Here is a 17,718-nt window from a genome sequence, read left to right as displayed (position 1 = left end):
CACTTCCGGAATGTGAGGCGGCATAGATCGGAATGTGTCCCCACAAGTGTCCGCCCGCCCTCGCATCCGAACGTCGTGACGTCCCCATGACGTCCAAACACCATCGCCGCCCCACCCCGCCCTCGCGTCAACACGTCGAGGGCGGCTGAACATAACACACACTACAAATGCCGCCGCGAATGCCGCTATTCAACCCCCTGCAAACACCATTGGCGCCCGCCCCGCCCTCGCGTTTACACATCGACGGCGCGAGAGGACTTCCACAGCCTTCATCTGCGCCTCAGAGGACGACGATGGCGACAGCGAACAAAATGCAGCGGCGGAAGGTAAACAAGGTGGACTCCTTCCCCCACCACTTCAGACACAACAGATGACATGCTGAGCACGACTGACATCACTCCCCTTCACTCGCGCGCAGGCAGGCAGGCAAGGAACCAGGGAGGGAAGGGGGGGGAGAAGCGACACCCTGCCACACACTCTCATTCACACACACACACTCTCTCTCTCTCACAAACACACACTTCCACCTGGGAGGGAGGGAGGGAGGGGGGCCACCCTGGCACAAAATCCTCTTCAACACATTCATTGCACAAAACAAATACCTTGCTAGCGCCCGTTTCATTGCTCTCAGAAACGGGCCTTTTTTTACTAGTCCTTTAATAAGTCTTCACAAACTAAAGGTTATGTTTATATGGCATAAACCTCATAAGGTCATGAATGCAAAATAAACATCAGACTACAAGTGCTTCTTAATTGGTAAATGAATTACATACATTTATTATGTTCCTTAAATTTCTTGCAAAACCCCTGCATCCCAGAAAAGGGCAAACCATCATGAAGAGGATATGCACCAGGCGTAAAGACTGAATCATGCTCTTTCTAGTTCTCACTTTAAGCACCATGAGAGCTATATGCTCACAAATACTTTATCATGTTTAAACGCATTATTGGTGCTAGGCTGAAAGTTCTCAAAATGTATACTTTGGAAGAAAGACAGGAGAAGACACAGACATTTAAATACCTCCGTGACATATACGCATAGGAGGCAAGTCACTTTCAACTGAAAAGAAGCTGTGGAATGAAGGAGCACAGGATGAAGATGAAAAGGGAGAGACTCAGGAGTAATCTATAGATAAATTTCTTAATCTAAAGGATGGTGGATATATGGAACCACCTCCCAGTAGAGGTGATGAGGATGATGATTGAATCTGATTTCAAGAAAGTAAGAAGAAGCAATTGTAGGGCTGAAGTAGTTGGTGTGGATGGTCAGGCTAGATAGATCATAATGTCATTTTCTATTTTTCTGTGTTCCTATGTAAAAGAAAAACTTATATGAAAGGTTTTTCTGAATGTAGTTCATCGCAGAAATATTGGTCTATACATTTTTCCATACCAACACGTGTACCTCAAAATAGCTAATCCACTGGTTCATCTCATGAGTCAATCTTGGTGTTTGAATCAGACCCCTTGGAAATAAAATCTAGGTTAAAAACAAACCTATAATCCTAATGACTAGTTCAAACAGCAGACTACTTTAATATACTTAAAAGCAGTTGAACAGGAAGTATGCAAAATATTTATGGCCCAGTATTCTCTCATTTTCTGCAAGGAATATTTGATAAAGATTAAACTATCCACAATTCAAAATTAAACATTTTTCTTATCCAGGTTAAAATACTTACAGCAGTTATTCTTTGCTCCCAATCATGTTTATCATCGGATAAAATTTCTCTAATTTTATTGATGGATTCTTCTAGGTCTCGACTGGAATAAATCTGTGAAAATTTTAAAAAGAGATTTTAACATGAAAATATTTTACAAATCAAACCAAACTACTCTCTAACAAGCACAGTATTATGTGTGTGTGTCTAGATCAGGGCTCGACAAAGCCTAGAAATTTCATCCTGGCACCTGGGATTTCATACCTCTGGGGGTTTTCTCACTCCTCAGCAGAGTCAGCACTACCTCAAACTCCTCCTTCTCCCCCTGCACGACGATCAGGCTCTGCATATACTTGAGCTGTGCAGTGCAGGGGGTTCGGGAAGTCTCGTGGGACTTGAAACCGCGCAACTTCCCCAACTTTCTATATTGCACAGCTCAAGAATCTGCAGAGCCTGATCGCTGTGCAGGGGGAAGGAGTCGGAGGCAGCACTGTGAGCAATAGCTGGAGGGGAGCATGAGAGAGCCTGGGTAAAAGCTGGGGAGGGAGGGCATGAAAGAGGCTGGGAGAAGGTTCAGGAGGGGGGCATGAAAGAGGCTGGGAGAAGGTTCAGGAGGGGGGCATGAAAGAGGCTGGGAGAAGGTTCAGGAGGGGGGCATAAAAGAGGCTGGGTGAAGGTTCAGGAGGGGGGCATGAAAGAGGCTGCGTGAAGGCTGAGGAGGAGGCACAACAGCGGCTGGAGAAGGGGCATAAGAGAAACTGGGTGAATGCTGAGGAGGGAGCACAAGAGAGACTGGGCAGAGGCAGGGAAGGGGACAAGAGGGCCAGGCCGTAAGACCAAAGGGGGAGGGATCCTCCATTTGAACAGGACCCTGAATCAGGAGACCGTACGGGATTGCCCAGGCACAGCAGCTGATCTGTCAGCAGACGGATCAGCTACGCATACCACGGGTGTCAGGACCAATTCGGTGCCACTAGTATCACTGGCCCGGGATGACTTGCAATCCGGCCCACTACCCATGCCACCATGGGTCATGGTGGGAAAACATAAAGAAGGCCCAAGGGCCACTGCTGGATCAGGGCATCGATCTCCTCTGAACCGAACTCTCGCCCTCTGCTGTAGAAGCGGGGGACCTTTACGTTGGCCCTGCTGACCATGAAGCCCATCTCTAGCTTCCCCCAGCGGTCCGTGATCAATTCGAATACTTGTGGCTAGTTCACCTGTGTTTAGAATGTTTCGGCTGGGTAAGACTGCCTGCACATTTGCCGACCCTGTAATGTGCACCACTGATAGAAGAGCCAGGTGCATTTCCACCCAACTGCATAGTAGCTCCACTTCCCTTGCCATGAACGCACTTTTTGTTCCTTCTTGTCTGTTTCACGTAAGCGACCGCTCTAGCATTGTCCGAGAGGACCCGCACGGGACACCCCCACAGGATGCTCAGAAATTCCCAGAGCACTAAGCGAATCGCTCGGAGTTCCAGCCGGTTGATGGACCAGGGCGCTTCCACCAAGGACCAGGTCACCTGGGCCCTCCGACTGAGGCAGAGAGCTCCCCAACTGGACAGACAGGCATCCATGGTAACTACCACCCAGTCTGGTGATGCCAAGGGGAAGCCCCATTGCAAATTCGCTGGAGACATCCACCACTGCATTGCCGATTGCACTTGTGGCGACCATGGCATCCTAACTTGATAGTCTCCCGAGAGGAGTGACCACCGGCTGAGCAGCAAGAACTGGAGTGGGTGCATATGAATCCTGGCCCACAACACCATGTCCAATGTGGCAGGAGGCTCTCCAGTTGGCTCTGGAGCCAAAGTCTGTATGCTGCCACAGTGACATTGTCCCGGCCCATGTGTTGATTATGCCCAGGTACTCCAGCAACTGTGACGGTGAGAGATGGCATTTTGGAAGATTGATCACCCAGCCCAAAGACTGCAGAAGAGTGATCACCCTGTCCGTTGCCTTCAGGCTCTCTTCATGGGATGGTTCCCGAATATGCCAGTTGTCCAGGCAGGGTGTACTTGAATCCCCCTCCTTCCGGAGCGCAGCTGCAATGACCACCATAATCTTTGAAAGCAGAAAACATCCAAGGTGCCATTGCGAGCCCGAAGGGAAGTGCCTGAAACTGTAAGTGCTGACTGAGCACCACAAACCGCAGGAAAAGCTGATGAGGAGGCCAAATGGGAATGTGCAGATAAGCCTCTTTTAGGTCGAGGGCTGTCAAGAATTCCCCCGGTTGCACTACTGCAAGGACTGAGCACACGCTTTCCATTCTGAAGTGCCGAAACCCTTAAGGCCTTGTTTACAGCCTTGAGGTCCAACACCGGACGGAAAGCTCCACCCTTCTTGGGTACAACACAGTAAATGGAAAACTGACCAAGATGAACCTCCTCCGGTGGAATGGGACGTACCGCCTCCAGACATAGCAAGGCGACAAGATTCTGGCTGTGCTCTCTTGGCCACCGCTCTCTAGTTTCCAAATCGGGAGCAGCGCTTTGCAGCTTCAGATGCCGACATCGAACGTTCCAAGCAGGACGAGACGGGGCAAGCAGAGCATGGCCCCCCCAACAGAGTTACTCGTGCTGCGAGGCACTCCTCCGTCCAGTTCCCTTCCTTGCAGTTGTCAACACTGCTCTTGCAGCTCCTACCTTGCGTTCTGTGACAACTTTTTTATTGTTGTTTTTGTAGAAGGCAGGAGAGAACAGTGGCAGCCAGCCAATCAGGGCACAGAATCCCAGGAACACGGAAGGGCCGCTTGGGGGAGGGACTTGGCACCACCAGGTATACCCTAGAAAATACCCAGATGGGACCTCAACCCCTACCCAGGCTCAACAAGGTCCGTGGGATGGGCTAGGAGCTGGATCAATCCAGAGCTGCACAGTTATGACCCTCCACCTGCTAGATAGAGAGAAAAATTAACATATATAGCTATCTCTGAAGTTCTCTAGCTTCATCTGCTGGTAAAGGGACATAACCCACAAATCTCTGGATTGATCTGTGGGATGCTATGGAATTAGCTTTATTACTTTACAGTAACAAAATGAGAACAAGCCTATGATAAACTGAACCCAGAGAAAAATCTCACAATCTCTTCAAAAAGAAAATATATTTCTCAGGAGGTTGGTGGGATAAAATAATCTAAGGTGAAGAGTATAATTTATTTGTAACTCACCTGTGATACCTAATTAGAAATTGTCATAGCTAATTTGTTGAGTAGTATGCAACCAGAGGCAAAATACGTGAGTGCAAACCTATAATGTCCAGGCTCTTAATGCAACTTGTAAGAGCATTTTAATGAATCAGACTTTCCTATTTAGTGATAACCTTCTTCGGCTATTCCAGTTTACCTGAACTGCTGGGACATCAACAAATGCCTTAACGAAGTCTTCCTCATCAAGTGCGCCTGCTCCTTCCTTAGCACCTCCTTAACAAAGCAAAACATTCATTAGAACATTTTCTACTCAATAGCAAAACAAAAATTTAACCCCCCAATATTCAGCCAGCGGCAGTCAGCGTTTTTTTTTAAACACTAATCATCGCCGGCTAAATTATCCCCCGATATTCAATGCAGGGCTATGTCTGAGCACTGGCACTAAATATTGGGGGCCAATTTGGGGCGGGCGGGCGGGCTGCTGCAGCTTATGTGGGCCTGGCCAATATTCAGCCAAGACCGCATAAGTTTTTTAAATTTTTTTCTTTTTAAATTAAATCCTTCCGAGCCCCCGACATGTTGCATCCCTTCCTCTCCCTCCCCGAATCTGCGATCACAAGCCCCTCCTCACCCGCAAATGGCACCCCCCCCCCAGAGTCCATGCAGGGTCCCCCCAGGCCTACCTTAATCCCTGATGGTCCAGTGGTGGTCGTTGGGGGCAGGAGCAGAGCCCCCTCGCTCCTACCCCTTGCAGCACCGTTGCAAAATGGCTGTCGTGACCTCTCATGGGCAGCTTGCAGTAGCAGCAGCCATTTTGCAAAGGTATCACAAGGGGCAGGAGCAAGGGAGCTATGCTCCTGCCCCCAATGACTACCAGGGATTAAGGTAGGCCCGGGGGACCCTGCATGGACTCTGGGGGGGGGAGTGGCTTGTAGACACGGGTTGGGAGAAAGAGAAGAAGGGATGCAATGCATCAGGGGCTCGGATGAAAACTTATGCAGGCCACAGTTGAATATCGCTGGCACCTGCATAAGCACCAGCTACTCCCCAACATGCCCCCTGGCCCACCCCTGACTGGCCTACTTTTTTGGAGGCCAGTCAGAGGCAATATTCAACAGGACTGCCCAGTTTAATGCCGCTGCATATCGGCAGTTAGGTGGGGACAGGCGATTTAAGCAAGCCAGAGCCTCTCCAGCCCACTTAAATTGCTCTGAATATCGGCCTCTAAATCTTTATACTACATTTATGACTGTTGTAATTGCTGAAATCACAGCCAAGCTCATCTGTACAGGAGTTTGAATTTTTACCAGTAAATTAATCAATAAATAAATATATATGCTAACAGTAAACAGATGAGAAGAAACTGTTTGCAGAAATTAATACAACTTACTGTTTCAAATTTACCAACTAAGAATATGCAAATATCCGTGGGAAAAGATGACTAAAGTCACAAAACAAAAAAAATGAGGTTATAATGAATTCTTACGGGCAAACAGTTAGTAACGTAACAGTCCAAACTCCATTCTTTTATGTGAATACAATAAAAAAAAGTTACAGAAGTTAAAGCATGTAACTTTTGCAGACTGCTTATGGACCCATGACATGAAAAAAAAGGCCATTCAACATTTTGAATCTGCTATTTTAGACACCTTTTCCCAGAGAGAGAGTCACATAGGTTGAGAGCATTTGACAAAAGAAAATATCTGTGCTATTCTGGGGGATGGGGTAAGCAAGACCACTTTCACCAGTGGGCAAAAGTTGCAGCTGCCCCAAGCCCCTACATAAAGAGGGACCATCTGCCCAGTAAATTTAGTCTCAAGTATGATATCTCTCTCTAACTCTTCCCCCTCTCCCCCTGCATCACAGTAGGTGAGACCCGGTAGAAAGAGAGCTCTGACACCAGCCGGAAGCAGCCTGTCCTAATCACCAATGTTGCCACAATGGAAGAGAGGTAGTAAAGAGGGAGGAAGAGTTAGGGCAAGGGAGAGATTCAGGGTCCATGGAGGAAGTGGAAGGGTGGGGGAGAGAGCGGATTGGAGAAGTAGGAGGAGAAACCCCAGACTGGGGGGGGGGGGAGACAGAAGGAGAAATATTGGCCTGAGAGATAGGGTGGGGGGAAGAAAGAGAAGGGAGAAGCTGAATACAGAGAGAATCAGACATAGAGAAGAGATACTGGGTAGGAAAGGACCACAGGGATGCAAAATGGCAATGCTGGACCAGGAGGAGATTGGAACAGTGGAAGACAGAGGTGTAAAGATAGAAACAGGGAGATGGGGCACAGGAAGACAATACTGGAAAAGGAAGAGATGGGGGCACAGGAAGGGGCAATACTGGAAAAAGAGGAGATGGGCAATGTTGGAAAAGAAGGAGCTGAGGGCACTGAGAGGGCAGATGCTGAACATGGGGGGGAGAATAGGGACCAGCTGCATAGTCACAGGGGTTCTTGGGGGCCTAGGCCCCAAAATTTGCTGGTTTGGCTGGCGGGGGGATCCCCAAGCCCTGCCAACAGAAGGTTTTTTGTGGCAATATTTGCTGCCATGCTGCCTGCCCTGCTTCTCCCTCCCTCACGGACATACTCGGTTTTAACATGGAAACTGCTTTGATTATAAATACAGAAAGGCGGTTATATGAAGTCCCATCTCCTTTCCTATATATGTTTCTCTCTTCTAAATCCTCCCTCCCTGCTTTGCTCATTTGTTCTTCCTCAATGACCCCATGACTTCGGCCCTTGATCCCTCTTCTAACCAAACCCAAGCCTTCTGTCCCTCTCTCCTACACCCCAGCTCTGGCACCCCGCCCCCTTCTCAGCCTGACTTCATCACTATCCTACCTTTCTGTCTGCTGCCTAATACTTACCATGCATAATATTCAAGCCAGTCAAATGACCAGAATGCTCAGGGGCCACACATGCAGGCTTATTAGAAGATGTGCACATGTGTGAGAAAACTATTGATCTGAACTGGGAACGAAGAGCATCTACACCAGGGTTTGAATGCGTACTTCTGTTATGCAGGGGAAGGGTTTTATTGATCCGTACTGGGAAGGGCACATCACTATGATGTGCATGTATATACCCAGTCATTTGGCAATAGATACCATTCCCCCACCCCCCACCCCCCAAAAAAAGTAAAAAAAAAATTCATTTTTAATGTGACTATTATTTTTTTCAATTACTGAATGCCACCTGAAGAAAATTACAGGCAAGTCATTTTTTTTTATATTTTACCTCTACACTTTACAGACATAATAGAGGTTCCAAAAAGGGTCAAGTTATGTTGTAAATGTGCTTTCAGAAACCATCTGAATAACACGAATAATTGATTTGCTGCATCTTCTCCCTCAGGGTCAAGGTACCCAAGTGGCTGTTATAATTGGTGGCAACAGCAGTTAGCGTATCTCGGTTCAAAAAAGGTTTGGACAAATTCCTGGAGGAAAAGTCCATAGTCTGCTATTGAGACAGACATGGGAAGCAGCTGCTTGCTCTGGCATTTGTAGAATGGAGTGTTGGCACGATCTGGGTTTCTGCCAGGTACTTGTGACCTGGCTTAGCCACTGTTTGGAAAACAGGATACTGGGCTAGATGGACCATTGGTCTGACTCAGTATGGCTTATGTTATGTTACATAAGTATGTTGTGCTATGTTATGTAGGTGAAGGCTGAGGAAGGGGGCATGAGAGAATCTGGGTGAAGGCTGGGGATGGGGACATGAGAGAATCTAGGTGAATGATGGAGATAGGGGCATATACAGGCATATTTTAATGGCATAGTTAACAATTTTTCTGTGTAGTGGTATTGTGTAAATGGGATAGTTATTCTGAGAACATTTTTGGGGGGCTCTTTGACAAAGCTGCACTAAAACGTGGCCTGCACTACTTTTAGAGCACGGATTTCCTGCTCGCCGTAAAATGGCCGTAATTTCCATTTTTCCATTAATGGTCACACACTAATTTCCCAATTAGCACGTGGCCATTAGCATTTGAGCCCTCAGCGCCATTTATTTACTAGGAGGTAAGGGCTCCCACGCTAATCGTGCAGCACATGGCAATTTACCAGTGCTACCCAATCAGCACAGGGCACGCCTACTCTCTGCTTCCAAACATGCCCCTGTGCTAAAAAATATTTAATATTATTTTAGCATAGGATTGGCGCACATCAATCCCTGAACTACTGCAGGACACACGTCACGTGGTAATCTTTTTAACAAGCAGTAACCCCAGGTTGGTGCTTTCCACTGCTTTCTAAAAGGGGCTCTAGATAAAAGATTTTTGTTTCTATGCAAAAATGAGTGTTTTGAAGAAGTTATTAAGGGCCCTGTTTACTAAGCCAAGCTATAGGCGCGCTAGTGTTTTTAGCGTGCATTAAAAAGTAGCGCACACTAGTGCTAGAGACACCCAAATATTCCTGTGGGTGTCTCTAGCATTAGCGTGCCCTAAAAACCCTAGCACACCTTAGTAAACAGGGCCCTAAATGCTGATGATTACTTGATTTTCTATTGGATGCCTATACCAGCCAAGAGATATCATTGAGCACATAGCACTTTGAGTTTTTTTTAGCATTGTTTCATGGTTTGAATGCAATGCGATTCTGCTAGTTGATCCATCCTTGACTGATTCCAATAGTTTTTAGATATGAGTTTAATAACTTGCCATTTTTAGATGATAGGAAAGCTTTTATGTGTGTCAAGAAGTCACACTTGACATTTGCCATTTTTAGTGTTTTTTTTAACAAAGGCAGTACTGGTTATTGAAAAGAAATGTATGGGGTACAATTAATTTGTTTCAATATCAAAATTGCTATGTTGTTTTATTATTATTTTTAAATCTACAAATCTATGAGTCAGGTGTTTGAAACAAATTCTTACTAAAAGGCGGTATTTTTTAACAAGTCACATGACTTCTTTACACACATAAAAGCTTGCCTTCTCCTATATCACTTGGGGACCCTTTTTCATAAGAACATAAGCACTGCCATAGTGGGACAGATCGAAGGTCCATCAACCCCACGATCCTGTTTCCAACAGTGGCCAATCCAGGTCCAAGTACCTGGCAAGAACCCAAAAGAGTAAAACAGATTTTATGCTGCATATCCTAGAAATAAGCAATAGACATTAATTCAGTAAAAGGGCCCCTTGGTGAGTTCTTATTCCCCACCCCACTTTTTTTTATTGTTTTAATCCAGTACTGGCAGCTGAGGGGAGATATGATAGAGGTCTATAAAATACTGAGTGGAGTTGAACGGGTAGATGTGAAGCGTCTGTTTACGCTTTCCAAAAATGCTAGGACTAGGAGGCACGCGATGAAGCTACAATGTAGTAAATTTAAAACGAATCGAAGAAAATATTTCTTCACTCAACGTGGTAAAGGTGGTTAGCTTAGCGGGGTTTTAAAAAAAGGTTTGGACGGCTTCCTAAAGGAAAGGTCCATAGACTACTATTAAATGGACTTGGGGAAAATCCACTATTTCTGGGATAAGCAGTATAAAATGTTTTGTACTTTTTGGGGATCTTGCCAGGTATTTGTGACCTGGATTGGCCACTGTTGGAAACAGGATACTGGGCTTGATGGACTTTTGGTCTTTCCCAGTATGGCAATACTTATGTACTTAACATGTTATACTGACAAAATCCATTATTGATGGTGCATAATTCTTTCAGTTTTACCTTGGTGGTAAATCCTAACTACCACACCATTTTGGATATGTAGAATTGATGTCATTTACACATTGATTTGATTGATTATATGTTTGTTTGTTTTTTAAATAATACAACTATTATGATTGCTTATGCTCTATATAGTAAGATAATAAATAAATAAAGATATTCTAACACTTACACTTTTTGGATGGTGCCTTTTAGATGTTCATTCTAATAAAAATTAAAATTAATAAATTATTTATATTTTTGTTATTGTATATAATTAAGAAATTTACTCGTATGTAGAGGCCAACCAAAGTTTGGTTTTGGCGCCAATCCTGGCCCAAAATCCCTGTTCTGCCCAGTTTCTGTTTTGGCCGAAAGGTTATTTTAATTTTTGGCCAGGTTTTCAGTTTCAGCCACAAATGACCTTATGTTTTTGGTGGAAGCTGAAAGACCTTTTAAACCGGCAATCTTGAGGCTACACTACTCCTACAAAAATTTTTAATTCAATTTCAATATGAAAGCATTACTGACTGATCTTGCTAGACACTATTCTGTAAAGATGTGCATATAAATTTTCTAGTATGCACCTGAAAAGGGGCATGGTCATGGGAGGGGCATGGACAAGTCCGGGGTGTTCACTTAAAATATGTGCAGTATTATAGAATACAGGGGATCCGCACCTAAGTTAGGAGTGAGGATTTAAACCAGGTTTCAGATGGTGTAAATCCTCGTGGCCAAAAGTAGGTGCAGATCCTGGCACTAAGTGTTATTCTATAAATAGCGCTCAACTCAGAATGCTGTTTATAGAATAGCGCTCAGCACTCATTTTTTTCAGTGCCCAAATTTGGGGGCCATTTACTGAATCCAGACTCGTATGTAGATATGCCGTGCTCAGCCCTAACAAATTTAAACAAATAGCTTAGTAATTAGTAAGTTTTCACAGTTATCTTGTGTTAACGCCCAAAAATAATGCCTCAATATTAACTGTCTGCAGGCATTTCCAACATTTTGCAATCCAGTTAACCTATTTAGGTGACCCAAACTGTGCTATACTACCTGCCATTTTAATGCTTAACACATGACAACTAAAGTGACTAGGGCTCTTCAGCTTGCAGAAAAGAGGGGAGATATGATAGAAGTCTATAAAATAATGAGTGGAGTGGAACGGGTAGACGTGAATCGCTTGTTTACCCTTTCCAAATATTCTAGGACTAGGGGGCATGCAATGAAGCTACAAAACAGTAAATTTAAAATGAATTGGAGAAAATATTTCTTTACTCAACGTGTAATTAAACTCTGATATTCGTTGCCTCTCGCCTTGACTACTGCAACATACTCCTCACTGTTCTCCCACTTAGCCACCTAGCCCCCCTTCAGTCCATTCAGAACTCTGCTGCACGTCTTATCTTCCGCCTGAACCGATACACTCATATCACCCCTCTCCTCAAGTCACTTCATTGGCTTCCGATCAGGTACCGCATTCAATTCAAGCTTCTACTACTAACCTACAAATGTACTCGATCTGCAGCCCCTCCTTACCTCTCAACCCTCATCTCCCCTTACATTCCTACCCGTAACCTCCGCTCTCAAGACAAATCCCTCCTTTCAGTACCCTTCTCCACCACCGCCAACTCCAGGCTCCGCCCTTTCTGCCTCGCCTCACCCCACGTGTGGAACAAACTCCCAGAGCCCATACGCCAGGCCCCCTCCCTGCCCATCTTCAAATCTCTGCTTAAAGCCCACCTCTTCAACGTCGCCTTTGGCACCTAACCTCTACACCTCTACCCAGGAAATCTAGACTGCCCAACTTGACATTTCGTTATTTAGATTGTAAGCTCCTTTGAGCAGGGACCGTCCTTCTTTGTTTATTTTATTTTGTACAGCGCTGCGTAACCCTAGTAGCGCTCTAGAAATGTTAAGTAGTAGTAGTAGTAGTAGTAGATAACGTAGTAAAGCAGTTAGCTTAGCGGGGTTTAAAAAAGGTTTGGGTAGCTTCTTTTAAAAAAAAAGTCCATAAGCCATTATTAAAATGAACTTGGGGAAAATCCACTGCTTATTTCTAGGATACTCAAACACCAGTGTTAGTCAGGAGTTCACTTTTGTACGTCATAATATTAACATACATTTAGTTTAAGGGGAAAAGTAAGTCTCATAAATACTCAAGGGCTTTTTGTCCCATAAATTGGGATATTGGCCCAATGATATCTGTTTGTAATCACTGACTAATCCCCCTCCAACCAAATGTTTCAATTTTTCTAAGTTTACGTGTAATTTTTTTTTTGTCTATGGGTTGTCTTAAAGCCCTCCTCCTCTGTTCATAACTTATGGTGGCAATAAAATTAATCAAACCAACCTGCAACCAGCCAGACTAAATGTATGTTAATATTGTGACGTACAAAAGTGAACTCCTGACTATCACTGGTGTTTGAGTATTATACTTTTTTTTTTATTATTTTAAGAAGTCTTTATTGATCATTGAGAAACGTTTTGACGATAGTGCAGTATCGTGTTGTATCTAAATTGAAGGTATTTCTAGGATAAGCAGCATAAAATGTATTGTACTTTTTGGGATCTTGCCAGGTACTTGTAAACCTGGATCGGTCACTGCTGGAAACAGGATGCTGGGCTTGATGGACCTTCGGTCTGTCCCAGTACGGCAATACTTATGTTCTTATGTGCACATTAACTGTAAAGTGCATTCTCTTTTCCCCTCTTTGTTAGGCAGTTAACACTGAAATCAGCACATGCTACTAAAGAGTTACCTTAATTGCTTGTGTATGTAAACTGTCGTGTTAACATCTAACACGGCTTACTAAATAGTCCTCTTAATAATAATATTCTCCAATTCCACCAGCTGACCTAGCCTTAATTTACTATAATGGAAATGGTATGTGAAGATAACTGATGCTGCCCCTTCTCAGTCTCATCACACAAATTTTAATAGCTAACTTGCCTGCCAACTTTGTTCCAGGTGTTGTAGTTGCTGGTCTGCGAGCAGTCCCCATGTTGATTCCTTTTCGGGAGCTTGGTGGGGCCTTAGAAGATGTGGACGAGCTTGCTGATGAAGGCCTGTTCCCATCCACAGAGTCTTCATCATCAAAATTTTTATCTGTGGGAGAAAAAGCATTGGCAATAAACCAGTAATTGAGACAGTAAATTAAGGCAAGGATTATTTATGTTTCGGAAGATCAAGTTCCACAAAAGTATTACAGCTACATTTTCTTCTATAGTTTCTATATCTATTTTCAATTTATACCCCACTCTTCTCACAAAGGCTGACAGCAGCTTATAAGCATAAGAACATAAAGTACTGTATAAGAAAAGCATAACAATAGCAGCACACAATAAAAAAAAAAAAACATTCAAAACACAATAAATCAAAGTTAAACCCATCTCTACATATAAAAGGCACCTCCAACGTTCCAATGAAGCCTCAAGCCGGAAACTTGAGGCGCCAGAGATATCCGGTTTGGCTGGCCTGCAGTGTAGCTCCGCCCTCGTCTCAAAACGCCATGACGTCGAGGGCGGCCCGGGGAAGGCACGAGTTCAACAAAAGCCACGCAGGGGCAGGAGTACAGAATTACGCCTGCCGTTCCGCCGCCCTCCACCGTTTCACACGCTCCCCTTCGCATCAGGTACGCGGACGGCAGCTGAAACTCACAAGGAAGTGAGGGAGAGAGGGACAGGGGGGTGTGGAACTCGGAAGGGAGGGACGGAGGGGGGTGGAAATACCTTGCTAGCGCTCGTTTCATTTGTTTCCGAAACGGGCATTTCTTACTAGTTTAAAAATAAAATACAATAATAGCCTGAGCTCTGAACCAACAAAATGCTTGGATAAAGTAATGCGGAAAATTATTTAAAGAGCATCTCTCCCATCCTTGGTTTGGCTCCTTTGCATTCCACCCTGAAGGAAAACAAGTATGTGAGCAAAAGTTTTAAGTTTTAACATTGTGCCATTGCCCTTCTACTAACAGATAATTTAATCTTGATGACTACGTATTCTGCTACTCAAATTATAAATATTACCTGAGTAGCTGAGGAAGAAGCAGGGACCAACAAAAACAGGGCTGTTAACTTTAGTGTAGTATATCTGTAATCACTAAATGTTTTTATTTATAGCCAACTAATGCAAAGTCCTAACCATATAAGATTCTCCCACTGTCTGGACCGGATTACTGCAGTTTTGCAGATGTTACTGTGACTCCAGACAAGGGCTGATGGATTGAACCGGTGCATAAGCACTTTTGAAACACCTTGAAAAATGCTTAAAAAAGCATTTTGCAAATGGATGAAGGCACAAAAATACTGCTTGGAAAAGCTCTCAGTTTAAACCACATCTCTGTACTAACAAGGAATGCCATTTTCAATTTTAAAAGCTCTCGATAAGGTTTAACACACATGTGCTGAGTCGTAGAGAAAGGTTTTATAACTTCAATGGCCATTAGCTTTGAAATCAGTATGGCTTTTACTACTTGAGAATATGGTGATTTAAAACTAATAGCTTTTGTAAAAGATGTATAAAGAAAGGGGTTCACTTTCAAAATGAAAAAATGTCCAAAAAAAAAAAAAAAAACAGCACAAAGTGCAAATGGATGTTATTTTTGCAAAAATGTCCAAATCATTGTTTTTGAAACTAATTTTTAAGACATTTTTCTATGCAGTTAACCTAAATCTCAAGGGGGCATGGTGGAGGTGTGTTTTGGGTAGGCCTAGGGCGGGCTTACAATTTGGATACTTTTCTGCAATAATGGAACACTGTAAAAATGTCCAGGGCAAAAAACGTTTTTGGCTAGACCCATTCAAATAATGACTAAGTGCCAAAAAGGTGCCCAAACTGACCTGAAGACCACTGGAGGGATAAAGGCATGATCCTGTCCTTAATCCCCTAGTGGTCACTGATCCCCTCCCACCCTCCTAAGCGGTGAAAGTGACAGGACATACCAGGCTCTATGACAGCTGCAGATATAATGGCCATTTATCTTACAACAGCACGTAGGTCTCTGGAGTAGCCTAGTGTTCAGTGCTGTAGACTGTAGAGAAGGGGACTCAGGTCCATATCTCACTCTAACTGGCACACTTGTGGTGAAAAGTATCAGTGCCCCAAAAAACACAAAATACCTACTGAACCCACATATAGGTGACACCTGCAGGCATAATTGGCTATTGTAGTGGTGTTCGGCTGGGTAGAGTGCATTTTTTGCTATTTGTGGAGGGCTCACCATACAATAGGGGGTTATGTGATGTGTACCTGGAACCTTTTATGTGAAGTTCACTGCAGAGCCCCCTAGGACGCCCCACTGCTCTGCTGAGATGTCTGTGTGGCCAATCAGACTGCTGGCTCCTAGACATCCCAATGGCTTGTTTTTGTGCATTTTTCCCTATTTTTTTTGTTTGAAAATGGCCCTTAAAGAAAGGGGCACTGAGCACAAAAACATCTAAAATAGGACAATTTCAAACCAAAAAGATGGATGTTTTTCTGGTTCAAAAATGGTCATGCTTGGGACTGGAGTTTTGGACTTTTTTTGCAAAACATCCAGAATCAGCTTTGGACGTCATATCGAAAATGCTCCTCTTAGACTGGTAAGCGATTACTGTTCTAAGTGCTTTCATACCAAATTAGGTTTGTACTTTTTAAAATTTTCCGGAAAATTTGTATATATTACCACCTGTGTTGATATATACAACTAAGATGGCCACATAGCAGGCAGCTCCAAATCGAGCTCCTGGATCCCTGGTGGGTCTTGGGCACCCCGGCCACAGTCAAGTGCCCAGACCGAGGGCAACCGATGGATGGTGAACCAGCGGGAGGTGTCCAACTGGCAACCCAGAAAAGAGACAGCAGCCCATATCGCCTCACTGAACCGGACAAGGAAAGCAAACAAAGGCCAGCACATGTGGTCACCAACAACAGCACACCTTCACTGGAAGTCCTTAGGAGCGAGTAGAGCCAGCGGCGCCACTCGTCACTTCTGACCCAGATCCCCCTGATCTGTAAGTGACGGTACAACATCATCCCCCTGCACAAACAATAGGCCAGTGAACAACGAACAGCACACATGGATACCAGCAGTGGCATCTCCACACAAGTAGACCCCAGGAGTGAACAGAACTGGCGGAGCCACCTACCACTACTGACCAAGATCTCCCATCGATCTGCTGGTAACGGTGCAGTGCTTATCTCCCAGAACCAGTAACAGAAACAGGGGAGACAGATATCAAAGCCACACAGCACTACCCCCAGACACAGCCCGTCAGTATGGGATCAGTGGGACCAATTGGGGGACGTCCAAATACACGAGTCCGATCTCAAGATTCCCTACTAACCTGCCAAACCAGTGCAGCAGCATCTCCCTGCGCCGACAGCAATGGAGAGGGTGACGAAGTTCATGGCCACAAAGCACTAACCCCAAGCACAAGCCTGTGAACTGGAGAACAGCGTGGTCGGCTGCAGGACTTCTGACGGCACGCTGCTATTCTGCAGGCCCCCATGGGTGCGGCCAGCTGGACCTTTGCAGACCCAGTGCAAGTCGCCTCGGATGCAGATAGCTGGCTGCCTGGTGCAACTAGGGAAAAAGGAGTGGAGAGGGAGATCTGAATCTCCTCAGGCTGCTGTCCAGACCAGAATTTGCCTTGAACTGGTATCAGGTGAAATCATCACTTTCTGTCGACCGAAGGGCAAGGAAACAGGTTACTTCGACATGCAACACTGCCCCAAGACAAAGCCCACCAGAACAGAACCAAGCAGAATCAGCCGCAGGATACCCAAAGACAAAACACAGTTCCATATACCACATCGGCCAGACCTTGGCGTGAACAAAATGGACTAACAAGTAAGTGTGTATGCTATAATTGTAGAAACTATTTTAAAGAAATTACTCTTTTAAACTGATGCAATGGAAGGAAGGTTGTATGCTGAAACTAACTTGCTTAACTAGTGCACACTGTATACTACAGTTGTAGAAATTACTTTAGAAAATACTTTACTGAATTGATGTGCTGGAAGGAAGCTGTATACAAAGGTGTATGTAACAGCTACTGAAATTAATCTGACTAACCAATACACCTTAAAAATTATTAATCTATCTACCAGACTGTATGATAGAACTGTAGAAATCACCTACACATTAATGTGCTAAATTTATGCAAGGTTGTATACAATAGCTGCTGAAATTAATTTGCTTAACCAGGGCACCTTCAAAACTATTAATCTATCTACTGCACTGTATGATGTATGATACATTATAGAAATCTCCTAGACATTAACTT

At 44.5% G+C, this 17,718-nt stretch overlaps 1 protein-coding gene across 5 annotated transcripts in view; it reads right to left on the bottom strand.

Annotated features, from left to right (window-relative positions):
- CLASP1 (cytoplasmic linker associated protein 1) overlaps window positions 1-17,718 on the bottom strand; it is a 484,411-nt gene that overhangs the window by 288,888 nt on the left and 177,805 nt on the right. For all 5 annotated transcript variants that reach the window (XM_030210422.1, XM_030210418.1, XM_030210420.1 and 2 more), the window contains exons 9-11: window positions 13,406-13,561; window positions 5,011-5,087; window positions 1,683-1,775 (exon numbers count right to left, since the gene is read on the bottom strand). In XM_030210422.1, coding sequence (XP_030066282.1) covers window positions 1,683-1,775; window positions 5,011-5,087; window positions 13,406-13,561 — 326 coding nt within the window. The remainder of the gene's footprint in view (window positions 1-1,682; window positions 1,776-5,010; window positions 5,088-13,405; window positions 13,562-17,718) is intronic.

Source organism: Microcaecilia unicolor, chromosome 7 (genome assembly GCF_901765095.1).
Source record: "Microcaecilia unicolor chromosome 7, aMicUni1.1, whole genome shotgun sequence".
NCBI lineage: Eukaryota > Metazoa > Chordata > Amphibia > Gymnophiona > Siphonopidae > Microcaecilia > Microcaecilia unicolor.
The sequence above is the reverse complement of the archived record's forward strand: the minus strand, read 5'-3'. Positions and strand labels throughout refer to the sequence as shown.